The sequence below is a fragment of the Puma concolor genome, chromosome A3 (genome assembly GCF_028749965.1).
Source record: "Puma concolor isolate L17-30 chromosome A3, mPumCon1.1.hap2, whole genome shotgun sequence".
NCBI lineage: Eukaryota > Metazoa > Chordata > Mammalia > Carnivora > Felidae > Puma > Puma concolor.
Genome location: NC_141669.1, coordinates 50,918,204 through 50,939,542, shown reverse-complemented (window position 1 = coordinate 50,939,542; position 21,339 = coordinate 50,918,204). Strand labels below are relative to the sequence as shown.

The window sequence follows — 21,339 nt, the reverse complement described above, 5'->3', positions numbered from 1 at the left end:
TCCAAATTAGTTACCATATAGTGCAACAATGATTTCAGGAGTAGATTTCTTAATGCCCCTTGCCCATTTAGCCCATCCCTCCTCCCACAACCCCACCAGTAACCCTGTTTGTTCTCCACATTTAAGAGTCTCTTATGTTTTGTCCGCTTCCCTGTTTTTATATTATTTTGGCTTCCCTTCCCTTATGTTCATATATTCTGTGTCTTAAAGCCCTCACATGAGTGAAGTCAAATGATATTTGTCTTTCCCTGACTGGCTGATTTCACTTAACATAATACCCTCTAGTTCCAGCCACGTAGTTGCAAATGGCAAGATTTCATTCTTTTTGATTGCTGACTAATACTCCATTGTCTGTGTGTGTGTGTGTGTGTGTGTGTGTGTGTGTGTGTGTGTGTACCACTTCTTTATCCATTCATCCATCGATGGACATTTGGGCTCTTTCCATACTTTGGCTATTGTCGATAGCACTGCTATAAACACTGGGGTGCATGTGCCCCTTCAAAACAGCACACCTGTATCCCTTGGATAAATACCTAGTGGTGCAATTTCTGGGTTGTAGGGTAGTTGCATTTTTAATTTTTTGAGGAACCTCCATACTTTTCCAAAGTGACTGCTCCAGTTTGCATTCCCACCAGCAGGGCAAAAGAGATCCTCTTTCTCCGCATCTTCACCAGCATCTGTTGTTGCCTGAGTTGTTAATGTTAGCCATTCTGACAGGTCTAAGTGGTATCTCGTTGTGGTTTTGATTCGTATTTCCTGAACATACCCACTCTTTATGGCTTACCTTCTTAAGACAGCTCAGGCCCTTATCCAACCATAGCAGCATTCACCTCCCTATCATAAAGTATATGGTAACATGTTCACATTGTCACAAGCTTTCTGGAGAGCAACTTTATCCCAACAAGTAGAACTGAATTAGAAAGGGCTCTTGGTAGCTTCTATGTGTTCTTTATCCTGTAGGTGTGACTATGCCATTGACTGCAGGTAATGCTAACAGGGTCTCTTTTGTTTTTCCAGGTGGCAAACCATGTGATTTCTTCTGATTCTATTTCATCTTCTACCAGTAGTTTCTGGAGCTCAAGCCCCACCGTTTGCAACAAGCAAAATGTACATACGTTAAACAAGGGTGTACAAGCAGGTAAATTACTTGAATTTAAACATTTCCATTGAAATACAAGTAGACCTTAAACATATATTAAGATATTCAACCTCACAATAAAATAAGTGAAGATTAAAACTATACTCAAATGCCATTTGCCACCTATCAGACTGGCAAAAATCTAAGTTCGGTAGTAAGTTCCTGGGCACAAGTGTAAAGGAATAGGTTCTCATACATGTAAGTTGGGAGTACAACCCCCATGAGGCAATTTGGCAGTTTCTATTCAAATTACTTTGATCTAGCACTTTTACTTTTGGAATTTAGCCTATAGATATATTGTGCATATGTGCAAAATAACAAGTGGACAGAATTAATCATTGAAGTATTGTTTATTATAACAGAAAATTTAAATTGACTTAGATGTCCATCAATAGCCAAATGTTTAAATAAATTATCATACATCCATATAACAAGACATAGGATGAGGAAACTCTCTCTCTGCTAATATGGCAAGATCTCCAACAGAGATAATTAAAAAGAAAACACAAAGTGCTTTAAAAATAAAGGAAGAAAATTGCTTGAATGTGTGCAAAAAATTCTCTGGAACCAGGGGGTTGCAAATTGAATGAATGGAGAACAGGAGTGGGAAGGAGGCTTTTCACTTATGTTTTTCTATATCTTTTGATTTTATATAAGAGAAGTAAACTCCCTTGATTTTTTTCCCCCTCCAGTCTTGTCTTTGTGTCTGTCAACCTCTTTCTTACCTGGGTGACTGCCAGGAGGACTATAAGCATTTAATGTCTTTCTCACTTTGGATCAGAACTAAAATCCTTTACCCATTGAATCCATGTGAGTGATTTTTTTTCCCTCTAATACCTAAACTGACTAAGAAATAAAAACCTTCCTTTCTTCTTCCACTTTCCCTCCCTCCTTCTCCCTCCTTCCCCTCCTGTCTGTCTCTGTCCCTCACACCCCTCTACACCACCCAGAGGAGGCAGTAGCTTGCATTTTTGAAGACTTAAAAAGTATTTGTTTACTGAATTGAATACACATGCCAACTAAGTCTCAAGGCTGCTCCCAGGATATCTGTGGATCTTTCCCCTCAGGTAACTTGGAGATCGTGAATGGTGTCAAAAAACACACTCGAGATGTTGGGATGACTTTCCCAACTCCAAGCTCTAGTGAGGCTAGAGTAGAAGAGTACAGCGATGTGACTTCTTGGTCAGAAGAAAAAATAGAAGAGAAAAGTCTTCTCACCGGTTATCTTGGGGATAAAAAGTTAAGGAAGAACAAGCAGAGTTGCAGTGAAGGTCAGTTTTTAATTCCAGTGTTGTAGCAGAAGAACTAGTGAATTTCAAGTCTCTTGCAATGCTAAGATTCTTTATTTCTAATGACTCTGTGTTGACCCCATCTCCCCACACCCCCAGCACCACCTTGGCAAATTTTCAAAGTATCTAGCACTATAATTACAATCATACCTGCAGTTCCGCAAACTCCAGGGCATCGCGGTGGTCTCTGACGGCTGAGTCCCCTGAGAGCCTATGCTGTGCACATGTCTTTGGTGAGAAGAACGAAAAATCTTTTTTCTTTCTTAAAAATATTTCCCATAGGAGTTTCATGGTTTGTTCCTGTGGAAAATGTGAAGTGTGGTCCTAAGAAGGAAAACCTGCCCAAACTTTATGGCCCTGGTATCTGCTGGTTTGCACCAATAACCAACACCAAACCGTGGAGAGAGCCACTGCGGGAACAGAACTGGCAGGGACAGCACATGGACAGCCACGGGTCACTAGCAGGCCCAGGCAGAGATCCCCCGAGGCCATTTGTGAAAGCAACCCTACAGGTGCAGCGACACTGAGTTCATTTTAGCCATGTTTAAGGTGGGGGTTCGGGGGGTGGGGTGCGGGAGGGGAGATACAAAGAAGTTAAATGTGTGATTTGGCCTTCTGAAGAATAGTCTCCTAACCCTCATTTCTGGCACTTCTAGAATTTCATCTGTTCCCACTGTCATCATTAAACAAAGGCTGACTTACTGTTAACCATTCTAAACTGTGCATTGCCCTCTGAACCTGGGACGAGGCAATAGAAGGGAGGGTGCCGTGATGCTGCCCACTGGGCTCATAGACATCTGCATGTGGAGTGCTCTGGAGGCCTGATGTTTGTTCCTCCATTTACATAACTCCCATTCCTGCCTAGCACAGGATTTAAAAGGCAGGAAGTCCCTTCTTTATATGTACCTTGGGAGCTGAACGAAATGTTACTTAATAATATATTTGTTTGAAGGGAAAATTTAAAATAGCACAATGGGCTGGGCTCTAGCCCATCAACATTTGGAAGACTTATAATTGCCACAGTCTTAGTTCTTGGTTTATTCCAAAGGCATCCTTTGATCCCTCTGATTTACCTACTGGAGCTCTCCCCCGCAGAAAGTTGTTAGATTATTCTTCAACTCTAGATATTTTCTGCACTTTAGAAACAGGCTCTTCAAACCACTGTTGGGCAGGTACTGTTTTCTAGGCCCTTAGAGAACAAACTGCATCATTAATGTGAGGTTCAGGGGCCTTTTCTCCTCCTCAGGAATCTCTTCAGCTTCACAGACCCGACTTCATCTCCCGCTCTGGGGAGAGAATAAAGCGTCTGAAGTTAATAGTGCAGGAGAGGAAACTACAGAACATGTTACAGAGTGAGCGGGAGGCACTGTTCAACACTGTCAGAGAATGGCAAGGCTGCCAGGACCCAACACGCCGGCTCCTGAAGAGAGGTACACTCTGCCTGTTCACTTTCCTGTTACTGGCTGGAGAGGGTAAAGTCCACTTCACTCCGGGGAACACGGCTCAAGGCCAGCCCAGTTACAGGGACAGAAATGGACTTCTTGTTTGCTGAGACTCAACTCTCCTTAGGTAGCAGAACCTGCCCGGTTTAGCTGTCAGCACTCTCGTGATCCAGAGAAACCCAGGTACTCTTGCCCTGCCACTGCAGCTTGGAAACCAAAGAGTCCATGAGAATGGGGTTTTTGTAAGTCAGCTGTGTGTCTGGGAGCAAGTTAGTTCCAAAAGTATAATGTTGGTTTCTTCGGCGATGGCGCTGATTCCAGGATTGCCTACCTCGTAGCGGGGTAGTGGTGGTGGTGGTGATGATGATGCCATGTAAACTTTATGTGTTTTGCCCAGGCACTGTTCTTCTTTAAGCTTATAACACCTCTCTGAGGTACATGCTATTAATATCCCTATTTTACAGATGAGAAAACAGACAAAGAAAGCCTAAGTCGCTTGCCCAAGATGATACACTGATACTGGGATTTGAACCCAAATGGGCTGGCTTCCAACTGTGTGCTCTGACAATTCTGCTAGGTGTAAGAACTCAGGAATATAATACATGAAAGCTGTGAAAACTACAAAGTGCTACCTAATGCTTTCATCACAGCCTTACCTATAAACCAGCCAGTGTCTAGTCTCTGCCACAGAGGGTTGTGTCTTCAGGAGCCTCTGGCTGCTGTCACAGTCCCCATAGTCTAACCCTGGCCTTGGCCTTGGCCCTTGCTCCCCACCCATTGCTGTCAAGCTCAAGGTAGAGGCACAGAGTCCTAGCAGCAACTTCTCCCAGTTCTTGAGCAACACACTCTTCCTTATTCAGACACTACCCACTGAAAACCCCTTCTTCTCTTGCTTAGGCTTCCTGGATGCCCAAAAGAACAGGCCTATTGGAAAGAAGGAAATGATTCAGAGGTCTAAACGGTAAGGCCAAAAGAATAAGAGTAATTATATAAAAGTACAAATCCGGCCAAATGATCAGGAGCTGTGGCTGCCCCCAGAATAAGGGCATTATGCTCAAACATTACGAGGGGCACCTGGGAGGCTCAGGCAGTTAAGTGTCCAGCTTTTGATTCTGGCTCAGGTCATGATCTCATGGTTGTAAGATCGAGCCCCAGGTCAGTCTCTACACTGAGTGTGGAGCTTGCTTAAGATTCTCTTTCTCTCTGCCTCTCCCTCTGCCCCTTTGCCACTCGCATGTGCATGTACACTCTTCCTCTCCTCAAAAAAAAAAAAAAAGAAAGAAAATTAGTTGTGAAAGTAGTTTCTCACCAATGGCACTAAAAAAGGAAAGAAAAATAGATAGCAGATTGGTATGGATGAGTCAGATACAAAAGATACAAAGAATCCCCACTAATTTGCATGCCTTAATCAGGCTTGTCCTTGATAGAAACCTAAATATAAATAAAGATATCTAAAATCTAAGATATGAATATTTGAAATAAAATATTTATTTGGGGCATTACCCTTTATCCATGAAATCCCATCTCTAGGAATTTATGCAATACAGTGAGAAATGATGGAATACTCTCCAAGATATATTAAGTTAAGCTTAAAAAAAAGTCAAGTTTCAGGGGCGCCTGGGTGGCTCAGTTGGTTAAGCGTCTGACTTCAGCTCAGGTCATGATCTCACAGTTGGTGAGTTTGAGCCCCGCATCAGTCTCTGTGTTGACAGCTCAGAGCCTGGAGCCTGCTTCAGATTCTTTCTCTCTGCCCCTCCCCTGCTCATGCTTTGTCTGTCTGTCTGTCTCTCTCTCTTTTTCTCTCAAAAATAAATAAACATTAAAAAAAAAATTTTTTTAGGGGCGCCTGGGTGGCGCAGTCGGTTGAGCGTCCGACTTCAGCCAGGTCACGATCTCGCGGTCCACGAGTTCGAGCCCCGCGTCGGGCTCTGGGCTGATGGCTCGGAGCCTGGAGCCTGTTTCCGATTCTGTGTCTCCCTCTCTCTCTGCCCCTCCCCCGTTCATGCTCTGTCTCTCTCTGTCGCAAAAATAAATAAATGTAAAAAAAAAATAATAATAAATAAATAAATAAATGTATAAAAAAAATTTTTTTTAAGTCAAGTTTCAGAAGCATGTGTACACTGCTCCCATTTGCAGTGTTTAAAAAGTATTAGTGTCTGTATAGATGCATATACTTTTATATGCATAGAATATCTCTGGAAGGATACTCAAAAAAACTGGTAATAGTAGTTGCCTTTAGGAAAAAGAGCTGAGTCACTGGAGTACAGAGGTAAGACAAAGACTAACTTTTTTGCCCTTTTATACTTGTTGAATTTTGGGCCACTGCATGCATTAGCAATTATTTAATCAGAGATGTGCTTATACTGATCATGAGAATGCCATGGATTTAATTGACATATAGCATTGTATAAGTTTAAGGTATATAACGTGATGATTTGACACATGTATATACGGCAGTATGTTCACTACGCTAAGGTTGGTTAACACATCCTCCACCTCATATTCTTTCTATTTCGGTGGTGGTGGTGGTGGCAGTGTTCTTATTGTTCTGGTGAGAACATTAAAGGTCTTCTCTCAGAGCAGTGTTGAAGTATCCAATACAGTGTTCCTGACTGAGCCCCTCTGCTGTACCTTAGATCCCCAGAACTTATTCCTCTTATAACTGGAAGTTTTTACCCTTTAACTAACATCTCCTCATTCCCTGGCCCCCAGCCCCTGGCAACCATCATCCTAGTCTCTATTTCAATGAGTTTGATGTTTTTAGATTCCACATGTTAAATGAGATCATACAGTTTTGTCTTTCTCTGACTTATTTCACTTAACATAATGTCCTCAAGGTCCATCTGTGTTGTTGCAGATGGAAAAATTTCCTTCTTTTTTATGACTGAATAATAATATAATAATATATTACATTTTCTTTATCCATTCATCTGTTGATGGACACTTAGGTTGCTTATGGTCGTTGTATTTTTAATTGTTTAAGGAACCACCATACTGTTTCCCATACTGGCTGTACCAATTTACATTCCCACCAGCAGTGCACAAGGGTTCCCTTTTCTCTGCATCCTCACCAACATGTGTTATCTCTTGTTGTTGTTGTTGTTGTTTTATATATATAATAACTATTCTAACAGGTGTGAGGAGATATCACATTGTGGTTTTCATCAACAGTGACTTTTAAAAATGTATGTTTGTTCCTCTTTGGTCTCATTCCTGCCCTCCACTACTGTGTTTGCAGTTAGTGATCATCTCCACCACATCCAAAACAGACCTCCCCATTCTCCACTCCCACACTTGCTTGGGCCAGCCACTCATCCAACTAGAAAGCTGGCTAGCAGTCACTGCTAGCTGTGTTACCCACTGCTCCACATGTAGCCTGTTTGCACATCCTAGAGACCTGGCTCTTGTTGCTCTGGGACCTGCTCTGGCCTCCGCTCTCAGGGGACTGCTGTTCTTCCTAGTTCTGCTCTTGATTTTTTCTCACTTGCTTTCCACAAAGCCTCTACATCATTTGCAATGATATTTTTTCAAATTATAGGAAACTTAGGAAAGTATCGAGAAAATTAGAAAGAAGGAAATAAATATCGCTGATAATCCTTCCATCTAAACTGAACTGACACTAGTCCTCTTTCTTGGCAGGAGTGGGGGTTTTGCAGAAACCCGTATTAACACACTTGTTTTTTTCTCAAATTGTCGATCATACAATATATACAGGTTTGTAATCTACTTTGTTTTGTAAAGCATCAAATTGTGAACATATTCCCATATTATTAAATTTTTTGAAACATCTTTTTTATGCTTTGTAATAATTTCATTATATTCCATAATCTGTTTAACTGTTCTTTTGTTACAAATTCACATTATTTCCAGTTAGAGCATATTTATCAAATGCATGTTCGATCATGTTCCTCCCTACTTAAAATCAGTGGAACCCAGGAGCACCTGGGTGGCAGAGTCGGTTAAGTGTCTGACTCTTGATTTTAGCTCAGGTCATGATCTTATGGTTCGTGGGATCGAGCCCCACACCAGGCTCTGCACTGACAGCATAGACCCTGCTTGGGATTCTCTCTCTCCCTCTCTCTCTGCCCCTCCCCTGTCCTCACTCTTTCTCAAAATAAATAAATAAAACTTAAAATCAGTGGCACCCAGTCCCTGATAGGACAGAGCCCAAGGTTTTCACATGGCTACGTGGCCTCCACAGCCCACCTCCCCTTCACCTCGCCTGATTCCCATCTGCTCCCCTACACACCTCTCTGTGAGGCCTTGACTCCTTACCAGTATTCCCTTCTCTTGTCCTCCCTCTGCTATCTTTAAGACCCGCCTTTCATTTCTTGGAACTCTGTGTAACATTTTGTACATGGGACCATTATTGTACTTTTCTTTCCCATTATTTCCTGTGTGTTTAAAAATATACTAGTTAGTACATGTTTGTTATCTCATATCGAAAATGTACACTTTTGCATATAGAGTAAAAAGCTATCATCTCCACCCTTTCATCCCACTCCTTTCTCAAGAACAAGTAGCCCCTATAAGCAGGATTTCTTAATGTTTTTATTCATCTTTTCCCCTACCAGATCATGAGCACCCCTAGCCAGGGTTCTTCGTGTCCAGGTGTCTAACAGGAAGCAGGCCCACAAGGCCAAATGCCCTGGAAGCAGCAGAACTTAGGGAGATGGGGGAGAAGAGATCATGTCCCTCCATGGTCGGGTAACCTCACTGCTTTTTGTCTTCCCACTGGCACCATTCCTAAGGATTTATGAGCAGCTTCCAGAAGTGCAGAGAAAGAGAGAAGAAGAGAAGAGAAGATTGGAATATAAGTCATACCGGCTACGAGCTCAGCTATTCAAGAAGGTCAGTCAGTCCTTGAGCAGCATCCATCAGGTTTATCAGGGGAAAGAGAAATTGAGGGAAACACATCTGACCTGTTTGAATTAACTACATCTGGGGAGCAGCCTTAAGCTTGTAATGTATTGTACCACTGCTGAGGTTTGGAAGGCAAAGGCATCTGTGACTAGATTTCAAATCTAAAAATCTAAAAAGGCAAATCTAAAAGAGGCACCTTCCAGGCATACATTTGGAATGAAACTAAATTCCATACTTAGGACTAATGGTGGAAATGTCCAAATCTATCAGTATTGTTGAATTTTCATTTTAGAGTCCCCAGTGGTAGTTTTGTGCCCCTTATTGGTAAATCAGATACCTCTAAAGCTTGTAAAATAAACTGAAAATGTCCAAGTGTGGTATAAGAGTTGACAACTTGGGGAGTCGGAGCCTGGAAGCCACCACCATTTCCTGCCCATGGCCCCAGTGGAATCAGTGGTAATGCAAATCCCAGACCCTCAGAGGCGGGGGGACTTGCTACCAATATATTCCATGAGAAGCTAGGGAGCTACCGTGCCCGAAGGTCTGTATCCTTCACTATTCTCATGTCCTTCCCAACCCCTTCACTTCACACCAGAGGACTCTGAAAGTCAGAATCCAAAAGACGAGTTTATGCCAGACCGATGTGGGATTGGAGAACTGCTTCTGGAGCATACCTGGAGCTGGGCCGGGCCGGTCCCCTCGAGGAGGGGGGCCCCAGGCACCGCATGGCCCGGCCAGTGTGTCAGCGGCACAGGCCAGGCCTCTCATTGTACTTGTATGTTTGAACTGATGGATGGATAAGTCTATCCAGATCATAAATGATCTGTATCTATATAGACATAATAGATACTGATTATATACATCATGTTTCCTTAACACTTCAGGAAAAATTTTTTTTGCATAATTACCATAGTTTCTGTAGCTGGGGAAGATAAATGTGATTTGGGTAGAACCTCACTGGTCTCTCAGAGCAACATGTCTGGGGTGGCTGTCTGCCTCTGATGGCAAGAGTATCTAACTTCTCTTTCTTTTCTTCCACAGAAAGTGACCAATCAGCTCTTGGGGAGAAAAGTTCCCTGGAACTGACATAAGAATATTTTCCTGGAATTATATTTTGTCACCCTGGAGAAGCACAATCCTTACTTTTATGAGTCTGGTTTAATAAAACTTAACTCTTTTTCCATGTGTAATTTAGAAGTAGTAACAATGGTGAGTAGGATTATGAATGGTTTGGGAGCAATACTTTGTCCGCTGCGAGCTTGCCACAGGGATGTTTGTCACAATGGTATCATTTCTGAATTCTAGCCAGGAATGAGTCCCCTTTTGTATGTGTTTTTGTACTTTTAGAAAATAAATAACTTCTGATTGAGTCATAGTAAAGCAAGCAGCGAAGAGTCATTTCTTTACCATCTAGAGATGTGCAGGGAGCTATGCAGTGTCTCTCCTGGGGTAGATGGGGGTCTCGATCTAAAAGCATCAGTCAAGGGAGATAGACTGCGGGAATGAAATGTGGCCTTTCTTTACACACACAGCAGGATGTGACAAGACTCTGCCGTGGGCTTTGTGGAGAGGGTGTCTGGTTAGGGTACCTGTTGGACATGCCCAGACACTCCCAGCAGACCAGGCACCTCAGGTCCAAAGCCACCTCGTAGCCTCACTCCGGCTTCCCAGGGGCCTCTAGCCTTTGGTGGATTTTCCCTCCAGCTCCAGCCACCCTCTTTTCAGGATTGAAGCCTCAGATCATTTATCATCACACGTGGAACCAACGTTTATAACCTGGTTCACCACTTCTGAAAAGCATGAGTTAATAAGTGTGGTAATGTACATAAAGCATTTAATTAATCCTATGGCCTGGAATTACAGCTAAGGCCCAGAGTTGAGGGGGAGAAGGTACTAATCGGCCTCATTCTAAGTTCAGGGAAGTCCCAGCAGGGCAGTAAGGAGCCAGCTGCCGCCAAAGCCGAGGTAAAGAGCAGACCCTGCCACCAAGCACAGCTCAACTGGTGCCTCCAAGGCTCCCTTCCTAACCCAGAAGGAGGCGATGAAGAAGGCTCAAGGTAATTAAGCTCTCTGGGCCAGTTTACCTGTAAAATGAGAGGGTTAATAACCTCCCAGCCCCCTTTCAGCCCTCAAATATTATGACTGTTTTATGTCTTGTTGGAAGTTATTATTCAGAATACAAACAGAAAGTGATCGTTGCCTAGAAACCTGGGTCTGCAGGGAAACTGGGCAGGATGGAGCCTGCTTAGAAATAATGAGTGGGATTCTCTTACGGCCTCAAGCTGTGTCATCCAGGTACCTTCCCAAAGTATTTAGGTTCAGGGCCTGGGAAGCCACTGGTGGCAGCTGGCCACCAGCTCCTCACCCCCTGCCGCCAGCCCCAGCCCCAGAACACACCTGCTTGGAAATGCTACCACAAGTGCCCTGGGGAGAGCCTATTAGCATCTCCACTAGATTCCACAGACTTGCTTTCCACATTAAAACGGTAGTTCCCAAGCCACCAGGCCCTGCATGGTCAGGGTGCAAAATCAAAGCCCTGCATGGGGCAGGGGTGCTGAGAGTTCTCCCAGTGCAGTTTTCCTTGGCTGAGTGCTGCCTGCAGAACCCAAGCATTGGCCTCATAGGTAATCCTGGTGCCTATCCCAGCATCTGTTCTGCCCCCAGAGCTCAGGGTGGTTTCCCCCTACCCCCGCCATTCTGCCTTCATCAGTACAGGCTGAGCACCTGGTAGAGGCCACAGTCACTGGTAGAGGCCAGAGTCACTACTTTGTGCTGCCACACTATGGCTATGCTCTGCTCCTACCCTCCACCAGCTACCCATACCCCAGTCCCCATACCAGGAACTTGTTCTGAAAGTGCTTTTTTTCCCATGCCTGGGAGGACATTGAGCCTCTTGTTTTGTTTTTTCTTCTTGCATAGGTACAAGAAGGCAAGGCCCAGGTTGAACCTATGCCCCACCTCTGACCTGTCATGGGGATTCATTCTTGAATTGCTTCTTCCTAGATCTGGTTCACACCTAACCTGAGAACCCACTTGCCCTCCTTCCTCCTAGAGGGTAAGCCTCCTCAGCCACTTCTCTTCTCTGAGGGCACCTTCTGTTGCTGCCCTCCCCAAGCAGAGGCCTCCCATGACCATCAGCACATGCAGTGTGGGGTGACAGAGTGTATGAAGAAGGCAGAATGTTTTACCTATAAGTCACAATGCATTTTTGTGTCCCAAATGATTGTTCTGGCCAGTCATTAAAGAGTTAGGCCACCCTGAACTGTTAACGTGATCTTCATCTTTACCTGTTGGGGTGTTTGGGTGATTTTAATCTACAGTGTTAGTTTTATTTTTACTGGCTGTGAAGCCTCACTTATAACAGTTTCCAAATTTCTCGCTAAATACTCATGAATACTGGTGGTATTCTGGAGTTGCAGAGTGGTTCTGAATACTATCAAAAATTAAAGCTAACATTATTGGCCTCTAGGGGGCACTCTAGACTTATCTCCATAAGTCTTGCCCCTTGGCAACTGCCCCGATGAAGTTCCTGGTCTAAGAAAACTTACTACCACCCCCAAGGCAGGGTCATTTTCGAAATATGACTGGGCTACATGTTAAGGGTATTACAGTCACAAGGTACATAGGTGTGGGTGCTTCATTTTCTTGGTCCTTGGCCCTAGCCCTATCGGCTCTCTTCTGCATCTTTCGGAGAGCCATAGTTGGCAAAAAAATACCAGATAATCCAAGCCAACTCCTCCTTAAACACTGGAGCAAATTCCCCCCTGTCTCCTTCCCTGTGTGTGTGGTGTATTTCTCACTCTCTGTCCCTGGACTTGTTTGCTCTGAGGCTTTGATGTTGGTGCCTTTACTCCGGGTAGTCTTATTGCTATGCATGGGGTTTGGGGTCCAGCATATCTCCAGGGAGGCATGGCTAGATTCACATATTCCTAGGATCCCTGACCCATTCTCATCTCTGTGAACCACAGTTCATCCAGCCTCATCCACTGCTCCCCACACAAGACAGTTTAACAATAGGATCTAAGTCCAGAACCTCAACTAGCCATGGGGCAGATGGAGCTAGACTAAAAAATGCCCACTCTATGGAACACCTGGGTGGCTCAGTCAGTTAAGTGTCTGACTCTTTTTTAAAAAATTTTTTATGTTTATTTATTTTTGAGACAGAAACAGAGCATGAATGGGGGAGGGGAAGAGAGAGAGGGAGACACAGAATCTGAAGCAGGCTCCAGGCTCTGAGCTGTCAGCACGGAGCCCGACACAGGGCTTGAACCCACAAACCGTGAGATGACCTGAGCCGAAGTCGGATGCTTAACCAACTGAGCCACCCAGGTACCCCAAGTGTCTGACTCTTGATTTCGGCTCAGGTCATGATCTCACAGTTCATGAGAATTAGCACCACGTTGGTCTCTGTGCTGACAACATAGAGCCTGCTTGGAATTCTCTCTCTTTTCTCTCTCTGCCTCTCCCCTGCTCATACTCTGTCTCTCTCTCAAAATAAGTAAACTTTTTTTTTTTTTTTAAATGCCCACTCTGGCTTCATTTAATGAGACAGGGACCAGTTGAGAAAAGGTGGGAATGTGTTCATATAGTTCCCACTGTTGATCCCTAACTTAGAAGCTGAGAGCTTTGGGAGGGAGGAAACTGGTGAGCAAGAGACATACTCAGGAGACACACACCTGGTGCTATGTTTTGACAGGCAGGCTTTAGCTCCAGACCCCAGAAAATAACCAGGAATAGAAAACAATGGGCACAGAGTTTGTTTCCTGAATCATCTACTAAATAGTAAGCTCTGGGAAGGCAGGAATCAGCACTGCCTGATCAGTTTATTTTGCCAGGCCTAAAGCAATGCACAGCATGTGTTTGACTCAATAAAGGTTTGTTGAATGGCACATCAGGTCATCAGTCCAGATTTGAGGCCAGAGCCTCTCGGAAAGGCTTCAGGAAGATCTAACTGATAGGTTACCTGAGGCACCTTGATGTCATAGGGATCGATTTGAACATCTGATAGAGTTTGGGGCTGGCTGAATAGGTGATGCTATATAGAAAACTAAACAACAAAAAAAAATTAATTCCAAGGAAAAGAAAACAAAAATCTATGTAAAAGGACAAGCAATCATAGTTTTACTATGTAGCTTAGCTTAAAATAAACAGAATATTGATGTTCCCCGACTGATGGTCTAACCACTTTGGGGGGCTGGGAAGGGGAAAATTGCATATGCATGGTGTCAACATGACCTCAATTCCCTATAACTCGTCCACAGACAAGCCTAAAACTGAGCAATGGAGAAGGAGCCACGCAAGTCTGTTAAAACCATGGAAGTGAGTGAGACCTGAAACCACAAAAATCCTGGAAGAGAGCACAGGCAGTGATTTTTCTGACATCAGCCATAACATTTTTCTAGATATGTCTCCTGAGGCAAAGGAAACAAAAGCAAAAGTAAACTATTGGGACTACATCAAAATTAAAAGCTTCTGCACAGCAAAGGAAACACTTGACAAAACAAAAAAACCTACAGAATGGGAGAAGATATTTGCAAATGGCATATCCCATAAGGGGTTAGTATACAAATATATAAAGAACTTATGCGACTCAACATCAAAAAACCTCACAAATAATCCAGGGCACCTGAGTGACTCAGTTGGTTAAACGTCCAATTCTTGATTTTAACTTAGGTCATGATCTCAGAGTTGTGAAATGGAGCCCCGAGTCAGGCTGTGCACTGGGGTGGAGCCTGCTTAAGATTCTCTCTCTCCCTTTCCCTCTACCCACACCACCCGCCCTCACACATGCACACATGCACATACTCCCTAAAAAACAAAACGGGCGCCTGGGTGGCGCAGTCGGTTAAGCGTCCGACTTCAGCCAGGTCACGATCTCGCGGTCCGTGAGTTCGAGCCCCGCGTCAGGCTCTGGGCTGATGGCTCGGAGCCTGGAGCCTGTTTCCGATTCTGTGTCTCCCTCTCTCTCTGCCCCTCCCCCGTTCATGCTCTGTCTCTCTCTGTCCCAAAAATAAATAAACGTTGAAAAAAAAAATTTTAAAAACAAAACAAAAAACACCAAAAACTCCAATTAAAAATGGGCAGAAGACATGAACAGACATTTCTCCAAAGAAGACATTCAGATGGTAAACAGATACATGAAAAGATGCTCAACATCACTCATCATTAGGTAAATCAAAACAACAATGAAGTATCACCTCACACCTGTCAGAATGGCTAAAATCAAAAACACAAGAAACAAGTGTCAAAGATGTGGAGAAAAAGGAACCTTTTTCCCCACTGTTGGTGGTAATGCAAACTGGTAGCCACTGTGGAAAACAGTATGGAGATTCCTCAAGAAAGTTAAAAATAGAATTACCATATGATCCAGTAATTCCACTACTGAGTATTTACCCAAAGAGTATGAAAACTCTAATTCGAAAAGGTCTATGCACCCCTGTTTATTACAGCATTATTTACAGTAGCCAAGATACGGAAGCAACCCAAGTGTCCATCGATAGATGAATGGATAAAGAAGAGGTGGTATGTATATGTATATACATATACATATATATACATGCAAGTGACAAGATTTCATTCTTTTTTATGGCTAATAATTCCATTGTGTGTACATACATATAGTGCAACAATGATTTCAGGAGTAGATTCAATTCCCCTTGCCCATTTAGCCCATCCCCCCTCCCAAAACCCCACCAGTAACCCTCTGTTTGTTCTCCATATTATGTTTTGTCCCCCTCCCCGTTTTTATATTATTTTTGCTTCCCTTCCCTTATGTTCATCTGTTTTGTATCTTAAAGTCCTCATATGAGTGAAGTCATATGATATTGGTCTTTCTCTAATTTCACTTAAGATAATACTCTCTAGTTTCATCCACGTAGTTGTGAATGGCAAGATTTCATTCTTTTTGATTGCCGAATAATACGCCATTTGTGTGTGTGTGTGTGTGTGTGTGTGTGTGTGTGTGTGTGTGTGTGTGTACACCACTTCCTCTTTATCCATTCATCCATTGATGGACATTTGGGCTCTTTCCATACTTTGGCTATTGTTGATAGTGCTGCTGTAAACATGGGGGTGCATGTGTCCCTTCGAAACAGCACACCTGTATCCCTTGGATAAATACCTAGTAGTGCAATTGCTGGGTCATAGGGTAGTTCTATTTTTAATTTCTTGAGGAACCTCCATAGTGTTTTCCAGAGTGGCTGCACCAGCTTGCATTCCCACCAGCAGTGCAAAAGAGATCCTCTTTCTCCGCGTCCTTGCCAACATCTGTTGTTGCCTGAGTTGTTAATGTTAGCCATTCTGACAGGGGTGAGGTGGTGTCTCATTGTGGTTTTGATTTGTATTTCCCTGATGATGAGTGATGTTGAGCATTTTTTCATGTGTCAGTTGGCCATATGGATGTCTTCTTTGGAGAAGTGTCTATTCATGTCTTTTGCCCATTTCTTCACTTGGATTATTTGTTTTTTGGGTCTTGAGTTTGATAAGTTCTTTATAGATTTTGGATACTAACCCTTTATCGGATATGTCATTTGCAAATATCTTCTCCCATTGCGTCAGTTGCCTTTTAGTTTTTTTTTTTTTTTATTTTTTTAACGTTTATTTATTTTTGAGACAGAGCATGAACAGGGGAGGGTCAGAGAGAGGGAGACACAGAATCCGAAACAGGCTCCAGGCTCTGAGCTGTCAGCACAGAGCCCGACGCGGGGCTCGAACTCACGGACGGCGAGATCATGACCTGAGCTGAAGTCAGCCGCTTAACCGACTGAGCCACCCAGGCGCCCCAGTTGCCTTTTAGTTTTGCTGATTGTTTCCTTCACTGTGCAGAAGCTTTTTATTTTGATGAGGTCCAGTAGTTCATTTTTGCTTTTGTTCCCCTTGCCTCCGGAAACGTGTTGAGTAAGAAGTTGCTGTGGCCAAGGTCAAAGAGGTTTTTGCCTGCTTTCTTCTCAAGGATTTTGATGGCTTCCTGTCTCACATTTAGGTCTTTCATCCACTTTGAGTTTATTTTTGTGTATGGTGTAAGAAGGTGGTCCAGGTTCATTTTTCTGCATGTCGCTGTCCAGTTTTCCCAGCACCACTTGCTGAAGAGGCTGTCATTATTCCATTGGATATTCTTTCCTGCTTTGTCAAAGATTAGTTGGCCATATGTTTGTGGGTCCATTTCTGGGTTCTCTATTCTGTTCCATTGATCTGAGTGTCTGTTCTCGTGCTAGTATGATACTGTCTTGATGATTACAGATTTGTAGTATAGCTTGAAGTCCAGGATTGTGATGCCTCCTGCTTTGGTTTTCTTTTTCAAGATTACTTTGGCTATCAGGGTCTTTTCTGGTTCCATACAAATTTTAGGATTATTTGTTCTAGCTCTGTGAAGAATGCTGGTATTATTTTGTTAGGGATTGCATTGAATATGTAGATTGCTCTGGGTGGTATCAACATTTTAACAGTATTTGTTCTTCCTGTCCAGGAGCATGGAATCTTTTTCCATTTTTTTGTGTCTTCTTCAATTTTTTTCATAAGCTTTCTATAGTTTTCAGTGTATAGATTTTTCACCTCTTTGGTTTGATTTATTCCTAGGTATTTTATGGTTTTGGGTGCAATTGTAAATGGGATCGATTCCTTGATTTCTCTTTTTGTTGCTTCATTGTTGGTGAATAGGAATGCAACTGATTTCTGTGCATTGATTTTATATCCTGCAACTTTGCTGAATTCATGAATCAGTTCTAGCAGTTTTTTGATGGAATCTTTTGGGTTTTCCACATAGAGTATCATGTCGTCTGCTAAGAGTGAAAGTTTGACCTCCTCCTGGCCGATTTGGATGCCTTTTATTTCTTTGTGTTGTCTGATTGCAGAGGCTAAGACTTCCAATACTATGTTGAATAACAGTGGCGAGAGTGGACATCCATGTCTAGTTCCTGACGTTAGGGGGAAAGCTCTCAGTTTTTCCCCATTGAGGATGATATTAGCATTGGGTCGTTCATATCTGGCTTTTGTGATCTCGAGGTATGATCCTCCTATCCCTAATTTCTTGAGGGTTTTTATCAAGAAAGGATGCTGTATTTTGTCAAATGCTTTCTCTGTATCTATTGAGAGCATCATAAGGTTCTTATCCTTTCTTTTATTGATGTGATGCATCACATTAATTGTTTTGCAGATATTGAGTCAGGCTTGCATCCCAGGTATAAATCCCACTTGGTCGTGGTGAATGATTTTTTTAATGTAGTGTTGGATCCGGTTGGCTAATATCTTGTTGAGGACTTTTGCATCCATGTTTATCAGGGAAATTGGTCTATAGTTCTCCTTTTTAGTGGGGTCTCTGTTTTTGGAATCAAGGTAATGCTGTCCTCATAGAAAGAGTTTGGAAGTGTTCCTTCCATTTCTGTTTTTTGGAACAGCTTCAAGAGAATAGGTGTTAACTTTTCTTTAAATGTTTAGTAGAATTCCCCTGGAAAGCCGTCTGGCCCTGGGCTCTTGTTTTTTGGGAGATTTTTGATTACTAATTCGATTTATTTACTGGTTATGGTCTGTTCAAATTTTCTGTTACTTCCTGTTTCAGTTTTGGTAGTTTATATGCTTCTAGGAATTTGTCCATTCTTCCAGATTGCCCTTTTTTTTTTGCATATAATTGCTCATAATGTTCTCTTATTATTGTTTTTATTTCTGCTGTGTTGATTGTGATCTCTCCTCTTTCATTCTTGATTTTATTTATTTGGGTCCTTTCCTTTTTCGTTTTGATCAAACTGGCTAGTGGTTTATCAATTTTGTTAATTCTTTCAAAGAACCAGCTCCTGGTTTCATTGATCTGTTCTACTGTTTTTTTTGGTTTCAATAGCATTAATTTCTGCTCTAATCTTTATTATTTACTGTTCTCTGCTGGTTTGAGGTTTTATTTGCTGTTCTTTTTCCAGCTCTTTAAGGTGTAAGGTTAGGTTGTGTATCTGAGATCTTTCTTCCTTCTTTAGGAAAGCCTGGATTGCTATATATTTTCCTCTTATGACCGCCTTTGCTGCGTCCCAGAGGTTTTGGGTTGTGGTGTTATCATTTTCACTGGCTTCCATATACTTTTTAATTTCCTCTTTAACTTCTTGGTTGACCCATTCATTCTTTAGTAGGATGTTCTTTAGTCTCCAAGTATTTGTTATCTTTCCAAATTTTTTCTTGTGATTGATTTTGAGTTTCATAGCATTGTGGTCTGAAAATATGCATGGTATGATCTTTTTGTACTTGCTGAGGGCTGATTTGTGTCCCAGTATGTGGTCTCTTCTGGAGAATGTTCCATGTGAACTGGAGAAGAATGTATATTCTGCTGCTTTAGGATGAAATGTTCTGAATATATCTGTTAATTCCATCTGGTCCAGTGTGTCATTCAAAGCCATTGTTTCCTTAATTTTATTTTTTTAAAGATTTTATTTTAAAATAAAATAGGAGGTCTGGGGCAGCCTAACCTGAAACCAGGGAAAGGGGGAGATGAGACCAAGAGAGCCTCCACTTATATCAGGAAGTCACATCAGGGAAACCCAAGGGTGCTAAATGCACTGGAAGAATTTTGAATCTTGTCTCAAGTCATCCAGAGAGACTTTGGAAAGCCAGCCTTGAAATGAATAGAAGATCTACTAAAGGGCACCAAGGAGACAACTTGAAAGAGAAGTGGAGGGGAGGACAAGGCCAGCCTTCTGTATGAAGTGACCCTCTCAGCACAACAAAGTAAAAGTCGTTGTTACAAAAACAAATTTTGATTAAATTAAGGATGCAAAGAAAATAGATAAAAATCCAAAAAGATAGAAGTTTACAAGCAGTAATTGAGAGTTAAGGGAAAAAAGAAATAAAAATCAACTATTGTATGATCCATTTATAAGCAGTACGTAGAACAGGTGAATCATAGAGACAGTAGCATAGTGGTTACTAGGGACTGGGGGAGGGGGAACAGAGCATTGGTGCTTGGTGGGCCACGAGGCTCACTAGGTTAAACATCTGACTCTTGATCTCAGCTCAGGTATTGATCTCAGGGTCACAGGTTCAGGCCCTATATTGGTCTCTGCACTGGGTGTGAAACAAACAAACAAAAGATAATAAATAAATGTCAACAGAAGAGAAATTTTTAAAGGCATGATTTTTTTTAAAGAAATAAAATAATTTTCAAAATATGTGATGAAGCCAGGAGTTTATAAATTAAGATAGTGTACATAGAACAGACTTTTTAGAAGAGGGAAAATAAGAATGGTCACAAAGCCTAAAAGAAGGAAAATTAAGCTAAAATAATTCAATAGACAAACCACAGACTGTCAGCAGTGAGGACAAAATACACTTGAAATCATTTGAAAGGAAAACAATGTAGCAGTTTGAAAATATATGACAGAAAGAAAATAAAGGGCATGCTCTATAGGGGAGCAGTCAGAGAGAAGGGGCGGCCTATGTGACCTCCCAGATAGGAATGTGTGTGGTGGGCAGCACCAAGCCCCCAGTGACCTGGTCCTGTTCACCCTTCTCTGGTCAGCCTCTCATCAGGCAGGTATGTGCTGCCGTTCAGCTTCCCACGCCCACGGAGTCCCTCATATCCAACTGAAGTTCAGGTTCAAAGATAGCAAGGTTATGCAGCATCATTAAGGATCCAGACTGCCTCTTGATGCTTCCAAGGAGAAGCTACTCGTGCCTTCAGTGGTTTGGGGAAAGGGACCCACCCCCTTGTTGCACCCAACAGACGACAGACCTCTTCCTCTCCCCCTCCCACCTCTCAAAATGCCCCATGGAGAGAGCTCTGCTGGGGACCCACTGTCCTGCCAAACATCACTCCCCTGAACCCCCAGGCTTCTCGTAGGATCAGAGCTCCAGCCCCCCATGTGGGTGCTTGCTCTTCCCTCCTGTTTCCTAGACCCACAAAGCCATGAGGGTGCTCACTTTTTCCCGTGGGCACTTTTCTACCTCACTGAGCATCTACTTCAAGCAGCTGGTGTGTCTCTGCTCTGCTTTCCACCCCAGTGAGTTAAGATGGCCCCATAGGGGAGGTGTTGGCTGGAGAGAGGAAGCTTCAGGTTCTGCTCTCCCCTATGGGCCTTCTCTAACCATAGCTCTAGGTGACTCGGCCTGCAGTGGTAGTGCCCCTGTTTAATTTCCTCTAATGCTCAAAGCGATGCCATTTTGTCCAGTCAGCTGCTGGCTTTAAAACCCCAGTCTGCCACCTGATCACAAGTATGTATTTCCTGCATAGTTGTTCTAAAATAAACTTTGTAGGGGTGTCTGGGTGGCTCAGTCATTTGAGCAGACGTCTGACTTCCGTTCAGGTCATGATCTCACGGTTCATGAGTTGGAGCCCCGCATTGGGCTAGCTGCTGTCAGCCCAGAACCCGCTTCAGATCCTCTGTCTCCCTCTCTTTGTCTGCCTTACTTGTGTTCTCTTGCTCAAAAATAAACATTTAAAAAACTAAAATAAAATAAAACTTCACATAACAAGACTCACATCAAAAATCTAAATTAGGTTATCCTCAGTATACAGAGCAGAGCATTTTCATACTGATTTTGTTCAGATGGTAACCACCTGGCTTGTAATACATGTAAAATTTATTTGTGAACCTCCCTGATGCTCACGATGCCGCCGTCCCCCCATCCCCCGTAG

General features: G+C 42.9%; 1 protein-coding gene across 4 annotated transcripts in view; it reads left to right on the top strand.

Moving 5' to 3' along the window:
- The window catches only part of ALMS1 (ALMS1 centrosome and basal body associated protein), a 231,023-nt gene extending 220,911 nt beyond the window's left edge, over window positions 1-10,112 (top strand). For 2 of the 4 annotated variants that reach the window (XM_086700836.1, XM_086700840.1), the window contains 7 exons: window positions 1,018-1,138; window positions 2,206-2,409; window positions 2,710-2,939; window positions 3,674-3,857; window positions 4,767-4,830; window positions 8,621-8,720; window positions 9,774-10,112. In XM_086700836.1, coding sequence (XP_086556962.1) covers window positions 1,018-1,138; window positions 2,206-2,409; window positions 2,710-2,939; window positions 3,674-3,857; window positions 4,767-4,830; window positions 8,621-8,720; window positions 9,774-9,818 — 948 coding nt within the window. In that variant the 3' untranslated portion in view covers window positions 9,819-10,112. Of the gene's footprint in view, window positions 1-1,017; window positions 1,139-2,205; window positions 2,410-2,709; window positions 2,940-3,673; window positions 3,858-4,766; window positions 4,831-8,620; window positions 8,721-9,327; window positions 9,743-9,773 lie in introns of those variants that run through there. The other 2 variants (XM_086700835.1, XM_086700837.1) reach the window with 2 other exon arrangements.
- Window positions 10,113-21,339: the final 11,227 nt, after the last annotated feature.